The 9,254-nt window shown below is 40.9% G+C and overlaps 1 protein-coding gene across 1 annotated transcript; it reads right to left on the bottom strand.

Moving 5' to 3' along the window:
• Positions 1-5,829: 5,829 nt before the first annotated feature.
• Positions 5,830-8,775, bottom strand: LOC131216855 (putative RNA-binding protein involved in heterochromatin assembly). The gene is made up of 4 exons (XM_058211475.1): positions 8,624-8,775; positions 7,130-7,468; positions 6,210-6,320; positions 5,830-6,068 (listed from the first exon to the last, which is right to left on the bottom strand). The coding sequence occupies exons 2-3, from the start codon at positions 7,456-7,458 to the stop codon at positions 6,242-6,244; spliced, it is 408 nt and encodes a 135-aa protein (XP_058067458.1). The 5' UTR covers positions 7,459-7,468; positions 8,624-8,775; the 3' UTR covers positions 5,830-6,068; positions 6,210-6,241.
• Positions 8,776-9,254: the final 479 nt, after the last annotated feature.

The following is a 9,254-nucleotide window of genomic DNA, read 5'->3' as shown; positions in this document are numbered from 1 at the left end:
ACTATACCACAGGAAACAATGGTGATCGGCTATTAAAACTTGTTGCGGGCCTTCAAAAGTTTGAGATCAAGCTGATATCTGTGTGATCCCCTCATCCAAGACTCTATGACCTTATCAATAGGTTAGATGGCAGATAAGCATTCCAATGGACCCTAAAAAGTTTTTAATGTTGGATATTCAATCACGTTGTTTCTTGTGGTATGGTCAAACTTAAAACTTAATATTTGGATCTACTTCACTATTGGCATCATGCTCTAAAATGAATTGTCATAACATATGGACAACACAGATGTACATGGTGGGCCCCACATTTAGGGATCCAAGTTGTTCCCACAAATGGTGGGCCAATATTTAAGAGTAAAAGGAAGGCACTCCTTTCTAGGCGTAGATTATGTAGTTGTAGACATTGACTATGTAATTGTAAACATACACCGTAGGCTAACAAGTTGTTTACGTTGGACCGAGTCAACTCCACCTAACTCTAAATTTGAACCTAATTCTAAACTAAACCCGAAACCATGAACCTAAGCCAGGATCTAAACTTAGCCTTAACTCTGGAAACTTGAGCCCTATAAACTTAAATCCTATAAATCCCAACACCCGACTTGCCAAGTCGACTCAACCAATCAGTTCACTGAGTCAACTCACCCATCCAGTCAAGCCTAAGGTCAAAACAAGGCGAAGCCCAAACTCCAAGGGCCATGGAAAATCAAGAAGACACTAATAGGGCACCCCCATGTTTTGGGAAATTCACCTGCCAAAGTAGGGAGCCACCCCGCTACGTGCTGACAAGTCCCCTGTCTAGCAAGAGAACCCCAACATATAAGTGAAAACTCCCGTTTTGCAAGCTCCAATCATGTAGCTATGTAAAAAGACTCCAGTACTCCTCCCTTACACCAAAATTATGATCCACGTCATCCAATCCAACTCTCGAGATCATGCCATGTGAATATCTCAAATATAGGCCATCCAGACACTTTCTAACCTTGGACTTATTAAGAGTTACTAGAAAACTGAGCTTGAGGGCTATAAATAGCCTCCTCCCCCTTCTTATTTCAACAATCCCAGGAAATCCAAGACACTGACACCTCATCTCGGAAAACTTAAGCCTTCTCCAATTAAGGAAAAACTCCTTAACTTAGCCATTTCATCCCTCTACTAAGGAAAGGAGAGAGCAATAGGACAAAGTTCAATCCAGGTCAGCGTAGTCCATCCCATAACCTTAGTAGCTTGAGTAACCAAAGCATCAATTCAAGCTACTCAACTTGATCCTTGCGACATTACAATTCATCATGCCGTCCAACTTTTAATTAGCCCCGCGTATTTCATATATTAGTACTGTGTAATACACATTCCCTTCTCAACCCCCCTGCTCGTCTCCGACATTTGCATTTCAATTGTTTTAACAAGAAATAAGTATCAGGGATTGGAATATCTATATTCAATAATAAACAAAGAAAAATCGAAGAACAAACATCATTACTTAAATTTATTAATCTGAATTCTTATTACATCTCTCCCGTTTTCTTTGATTGTAAAACAAAGTACATTTGATCAATATAATGGAAAGAAAAGCAAATAGTCTAATAGTGATTTTAGTAGCATCTCGGCTTGTATAGCATCCGTCGTAATGACAGAAGAGATATGTGGGTTCAAAATCCTTATTTCGCACCGATGTATGCAAAATACATGCATAAGAGATCAACTTGAGTAAGATTCCGTGTCTCGCGGGAAGACGCAACTATCAAACATGTAGATGTAGACACCCCACCTTAGGGTTGATAACTAATTGAGTTTGAACGGATGGATGGACAACCAAACTCCAATCCTAAACCCTATGAATCTCAGTCCTAAATCCTAAACTCAGCCTATTCAACCTAGTCAACCCAGACAGCCTTGAGTCAACTCAACAAGTTAACTCACCCAGTTAGCCTACCTAACCCAGTCAAATCACCTACTTAAGCTTACAACCAATCCCGAACCCAAACCCATTTGGAGAAATGGTCGAAACCTTAAAGCATCAATCATCACAGCAAAGCCTCCACATGTTTGAAGGATGCTGCCTGCCAAAGCAGGGAGTCCAAGTGGGGACAGGTAACAGCTAGGTTGCCGCCGGCTACGTGGCACTCCCCTTCTTTCAGACAACAACCCTTAAGCATCTTAAGCATGTGGATTGCTCCTTTTTTGAATCTTAAGTGTGCAGTTGAAGTGCATTTATTCCGATGCTCATCTCCTTACCCAAAATTACCATTTTACCAACTCAGCTAACTTATGAGATGATGCCATGTGACAATCTCTAATCCCGGCCATTCAACCATATATATCTTGCCCCTATGATCATAAGGAATTACCAGAAAACTAGGGTCGAAGATTATAAATAGCTCCCTCCCCTTCTTATTTGAAACACCCATTAAGATCTAGAAAACCATTCCTTCTCACCCAGAAGTCCCTTAGCCTTATCCTTTTAACCATCCTTCCAACATGAGAGAGAGAGAGAGAGAGAGAGAGAGAGAGAGAGAGAGAGAGCCCAGCCCTGGTTTGGTCTAGCCTAGCCAGAGTCTTAACCTCTTGAGCCACCCAAGTTCAAATCCGAACCACTTAATCTAACCTTGCAACATTATTGTTCATCTAACCATTCAATCTTCTATTAATTTAATCAAACCAACGCATTAGTATCGTGCAACATTCATTCCATTCTTAACCCCCTACTCCTCATATACATTAGCATCATAGTGCATTTTATCATTTTCACACATATGATTGGTGGGTGTATATTCTATGATTTGTTGATATAATTGAATCTTGGCAACTACAAAACTTAGCCAATTAACCGTCATTTTAGCATATACCTTGCATTTCATCGTTTTTCCATCATATTTAATTGGCCGATGTATGCTCTGAGACCTTCGAATATAATTGCAGTAGGTCCATCAGAAACCTTAGTCGGTTGTCCGTCGTTTGTCATAAGCATCCATATAACATCGAGCATCCCACACACACACTTCGCGTCTTACACTTGATCATTTCGAACATATGCTTTGCGGCTTGCCGAAAATAGTCGGATCATACCTATTAGAAAATCAGTTCGATCAATCACTAGCATATATCATTGCATCGCATTTTATTTTAGCACGTGAGAACTATCTTTATTCTTTAGAAATTAGTCAGATCTTGTAAAGTAAAGACCGTACATTCATACAGGCAAAGTGGGTGCCTAACCCCATTCCTCCCTGTAACCACGGTCCCTTACTTGAAATATTTAGAATGTGAACTTATGAATCATCTTAGAGTTAATGATCTTCGGATTCTCAATCTTAAACTAAGGAAACATTTGTGTGAAATTTAGGACATTCATTGGACGATCTCTGATGAATTTATCCCACCTTACAAACCCACTCATCATGAGATATGCGTGGGAGTTCAATGTAGAATGGCTATCATTATTCTAACCACATATTTCTTACATGCATGGCCCACCTGATAAATGGGCCAACAATATTTTCTACCAAGGAAAATTAGCGGTGGAGATCATCTGATAAAGGTGTAGGATTCCAAACGCATACAGGGGTGGAAACGGGTCGGCCAACTAACGGGCCATTGGACCCAACTCGACAACGAGGAGATGCGTCCAACCGTAAGTTAGTTTCTTGTGGACCCGTTTAGTGAATAGGCGGGCTTAGGCCGAACCGGACCTAGATAATCGCACACCCGGAAATAGTTCACAAGCAACCCATCATCATCATCTAAACCTTTAATTAGGGTCCGGTTCATGAATCCTGTTGTGTCAATGAAAAATCCACAGATTGATGGCTAGGATTTCCCAATCTAGAATATTTTTTGCAGCATAGTCCATCAATGGATGGAACAACAAAATAACGGCTTGGATAGGGATTACATAAGAATGGCCCCATTTGCCAGATGTGAAAAGCCGGATATTCTGAGCAAAGGTTGGATCGTCCATCTTATATTTCCTCTTTCTAGATTACATTGATCAGGCCGTTGAAACTAGACTACTGATCATTTTATTCTTAACCATCCATCTGATGACCACCGATTGGACGGTAATCCGACCATTATAATTTTCAAGATTTTAATCTATTCGCATAGGGCGTGATATGTGTGGTACGGATCGCCCTATCTACATGCACGCCACAGAACCACGGATGAGTCTCCGCCACTCAGAAGGAGAAATCACACCGTTGATGCTGCAGCCCCGGCTGATGGGTGGGGTTCTGCAGCACCTGTATTTCGTGCGGGTCTGTTTCTGAGGACCCCGGATCCGATTAGGTTCGGGTGTCCATCGGGCCTATGGATCTTTGTTAAGAGTCGTGTTCTGATCGGGTCCAAGCACGTCCGGGTCAAATAATGGCATTTTTTACATTCTCAGAACCACCTGATGATGGATTAGATCACACAGTCGCTTGCCCTTTTGACACGTGGATGGTGTGTCCGGGTTTAAATCTGGCATCCTCTAATATTTGAGTCGGGGCCGGGTCCAATCTCACTCTGATTTGGTAATTTATATACACTATGGGCCGATCATATATAGGCCTAAGTTTCAGGCCCACCAGCCACTTTGGGCCATTTCAAGCCCAATATTTAAAATGATAAAATCAACCTGCTTGAGTGGGAGGAATATCAAGGGCAGACATTTTGCACGTTAGTTCTTGAGGACACGTGTTATACATATGAAAAACCCCAAAATCAAGCTACAAGATTTTCAATCATGTGGAATTTAAAATTATATATAGAGACTTAGATTTTTAATTCTGTAAAATTTAAAATTTGTAACGTTATGAGTTTTCATAAAAGCCACTTCATAGGGAGAAGAATGCTGCTGTGACATTTCAAAAGGACTGAAAATACTCGAATTTTGCAAATCATCTTTTTAGGAAGAAAATAAACAAGTCCTTTCTAAGGGTTCTTAATCCTAGATGGATTTGAAATCTTCCAAATGCGACATGAATTCAAAATTCAGGATTGAAAATCCCAATGGTCCAAAATCCAATGTTGCTAGACTATGCAGAAACGTGGATCATTTCTTTTGCATTGGTTGAACCCAAAGCTCTATATGGTGTGGCCCATTTGCATATCTTTTTTAAGTCACTTTGTAAAATGAGCTACTTTGATTGACATCCTTTGAAAATTAAAAGTACTTTTGAAACATTCCATGGCCCACCCATAAAAGCAATGTTGAATTATGCATGTTGTGACCTAGAGATTGAAAGGCTACTGTTATCGAGGGAGATGTAATTTCTTTGAGAGAGTATGATCATCCATACACTATACATAGATGCACATATGTAAATCAATCCAATCCATCCATGATATGGATCCCAATCCCAATGTAAATGGGGCACAGCGCCAAAATCAGATGATGGAACAATTGGGTTCATCATATTTGTTTCACTAGCATATCATGCGGAGTTATTTTATACACTGGCAGAGTATGATACTTGATACCCCTAATGTGGAATGCACCTGCATCATCCACCTACACTGGTAAGGAGTTTCAAACACTAGTCTCCTCCTCTGATACCACTTAATGTAGGGAGTATCGGTCAATGCACTAAAAGTTTCAGAGCAGTTGGGAAAGCTCCATAATATCCTTTTTTATCTACATCCTCTAGGAAAACCAACCAAGATCTCCCCATGAGCTACCCCCATCTCACAAGTTCCATAATGGGATCCACCCTGTGGCCCTTCTGCATCTTACGGGCCCCACCTCGTGGTCCACCCTGCCCCAATGTGAAGATGTACCAGCATCACTTGGCCAACCAGCATAGGAAGTAATTTCAAACTCAAATTCAAACATTTTTCAAGACAATATAATAGAATATGATATCTTTACTAATAGAAAAGAGAAATAACTTTCATTAGCTTTTGTGAAAGATACCATGCATCTCAAGCATGCATGATACAGCTACATAGATATGAAAAAGAAGAAATGGGCCCCATGTGGAAGATGGGTCTTCAACCATGGCCCACTTTAGGAGTCCAAAAAGAAGTAACTTGGGAATACTATCATATGATATGATCTCCTCAGCTTTGTGCTTGTACTGCAGTGCCTGCAATTGAAGCCATGCATGCTATAAGGATACAACCATCATTTGAACAGTATGTTATCATTCCCCCATTGAGAAAATGGAAGAAAAAAGAAGAAGAAAGGAACATTTCAGGTCTATAATAGGAAAAGGTAGAGCTTGTACTCAAAAACGAAAGCCAAGGTTGTATGTGAAGATTAGGTGGCAGAGCCCCTGGGTGCATTGCATTTGTAGCATTCCATCCTGCTTGCGAAGTTGTGCTCGTTGCATCCATTCCTTTAAAAATACACATGAAATAATAAGGTTAGAAACTTAGAATCAAGGGGAGATATTTGATACTCTGGCATAGGTTGACGGTTGATACACATGTACTCAAAAAATTGTAAACGTCATATATGCTAACTCAAAATAAACCATCTGAAATGGGGGCACCACTTAGATGGGCCATCATCAAAACCAAGAACGTTGATCAATCTTAACTCTGGTTATTGCATGCTTGCTGAATTCAGACCATTGGTTATTTTCATCTCAACCGTTCATTAAATGTCCATCAATTGGCTATTTAGGCAGTGGAGTTAGTATATAAGTTTTGGTTCATGGTCCACCCAAATTGTGGACGGTTTAATTGAGTTAATTGTATGGCAAGTGTACAATGTCTTAGTGCATGTGCATCAACCCATCGCATTCTACTAGAGCATCAAATGGTATAGTTGTACAGCAATCCAGACCGTTCAAACCACTGAACCAACTGCGGATGGATCATAACCTAAAAATTGCACTGAGAAGATAATATTATCTACATGATTTTCCTTCTGAATCTGGACCACTCATTATTTTACTCTTAACCATCCATTCATGGCCATTAATGGATGGTCAAGATTAATTAATCAATGTGATTCTAAAAATATGCTCCGTCAATAACTGTACATCAATGCCACTTGAAGAAGATGAGTCACTACCAAATTTTAGCTCGTGCATGAAAGTGTGTATATATCCAACCAACAAACACCATGGTGTATCATACTATTAACTGCGGGTGGACGTGTATGCATAAGAACCGTTTATTTAGTGGGCCGAAAAATTACCTGGTGCACATCCAATCGCCCGATTTCCACACATGGCCGCCGCTGGTGGACCCGTAATAGCCTGCATTATAGGTGCCATCCGAATCATCCTTCAAAGCTCCACATTTGAAGCAGTTTAATCGGCTGGCGAAGTTGTGGGCTCCACAGTTACTGGCCAGGCAGTACCAATCACCGACCCGCACATCCGGACCGTTGAAGCCGCATCCATCCCTACCACCAAGATTTCCATGGTCTGGTCTAGGCCAGCTGCATCGCTGGCACAAATCCCTACGGCTGAAATTCAAGTGCTGGCATGATTTGCACTTCCAATCTCCTGGCTTCATGCTCATCTTTCTCAAACTGACCATTTAAAAAAATAAAAATAATCAATGGACCACATGATATCAGTGTTTCTTCTATGGTGGTATTCTGGCTTCATAGATGCTTGATTGGCCAATCCATGATAGGGCCCACATGACTGTCTGGACCGATGATCGCAGCCGTTCATCTGATGGGCCCTGCAGTAGATGGGCAATGACAATCTTGCTCAGAGGGTCACTACCTTCAAATGAATCCATAGGACACAAAAAATCAGCAACGGTCTATGTTTTCCATAGGGAAAAATCGTGTGTCTAGGATTCCCCAGTTGGTGTGGCATTCATGGGTGGCCCATCAACCTTATGACCCAGAAGACAGACAGATTGGATTATCTGACTGCCCAGCCACGTCAGCCACATTGCCCCACATGGACACGTCGAGGTAGTGGACCCGAGCAGTCAACTACCAACATTTTCAAAATAGTGGTGGGCCACCATCCTTAAGTGTGGCACACATCACGGTATCCAGACCATCCAAATTGTGGGGCACAATATGGATGGATCAAAGGTTGAAAATCATGCTGATCAGGCAATCCTAACCATCCAATTGGTATCTATCAAAGAAAATATAGCAGGTAGTCTAAATTCAATGGTTTCTATTGTTCCCTCAGTGTGATTTGACATGCTCCATCCAACATTGGGACACATTTCGGATTGCCATACATCTATGCCACGTGTACGGTGGACAAGTGACCGCCGCTTTGCTTGATATACCATGCGAGGAAACGTTACAATCTCACCGTATCCTATGCTTCTATAATAGAGGTTTTTTAATTCCACACGCGTGAGTATAGAGGTCTATACATCCACACGTGACACGCATGCAAATATAAAACACTTGTGTGTAATATCTAAGCTCCGGGAAGGTTGGAAATAATACTTAGTTGTCTACCTTAAAAAGACAGAACAATTTCTCTCTTCAAGTGGGCCACAACATACTCTTACTGATGGATGGCTTGGATATTGTACACGTATACCACGCTGGCATATGTGGTGGCATGTGCATTAGCTTAATTGGAAACACGTGTGGCCATTTAGATCCAACGGCTATCACTCACCCGAAAAGGGTCACTATAACTTTCAACTACAAATCAATAGACATGGAGAAGTGATTGAAGAAGGTGTGTTGGGAGCTTACCTTAAGGAAACGGAAGGAAGAAACGAAGGGGTGAAAGATAGAGTCGAAGAGGTGTTGTGTTTGGACGCTTTGGAGTGTGGTTTGGACTGGTTTTTATAGTCGGGAATCAAGGTTTTCTGTGGAGGGCCGTTTTGTTATTCTTCTTTTGGTGATTAGTGATCACCTTACCTCCTTTGGAGAAAGGAATCCCAATAATCTAAAAAAGAAAAAAAGAGAAAAAGGAATTTGGCAAGGATTCTCAGACAGAAAATCAGATTAAATTAAAATAAGAAAAAGTTGCTATGCTTCTTTTGTAGAGATAGCTAATTCCACACGCGTGTGGGACTCTGTACATCCAAGTATGAAATACTTGTGTTTGATCTGAGCATTCCATAATTTTGAAAAATAAAGGTTTGATCTTCTACATAAAAGTTCACTCAGTTTCTTTCTTCATGTGAGTCACAATGTACAAAGTGAATTGATGGTGAGTTTTTATTTTTTATTTTTTATTGTTTTCATATGTTGTGGCCCACTTTAAGGGCTGAAATGGCCTCCCCTGATGGCAAGTTCAGATCTCATGCATCCCAGTGGGAATGTGAGAGATTCTTATAGATGTATGGAATTAGCAAACTTCTCTTTTGGAACATGTTCT

The sequence above is a fragment of the Magnolia sinica genome, chromosome 1 (genome assembly GCF_029962835.1).
Source record: "Magnolia sinica isolate HGM2019 chromosome 1, MsV1, whole genome shotgun sequence".
NCBI lineage: Eukaryota > Viridiplantae > Streptophyta > Magnoliopsida > Magnoliales > Magnoliaceae > Magnolia > Magnolia sinica.
This window is presented reverse-complemented; position numbering and strand designations above follow the sequence as displayed.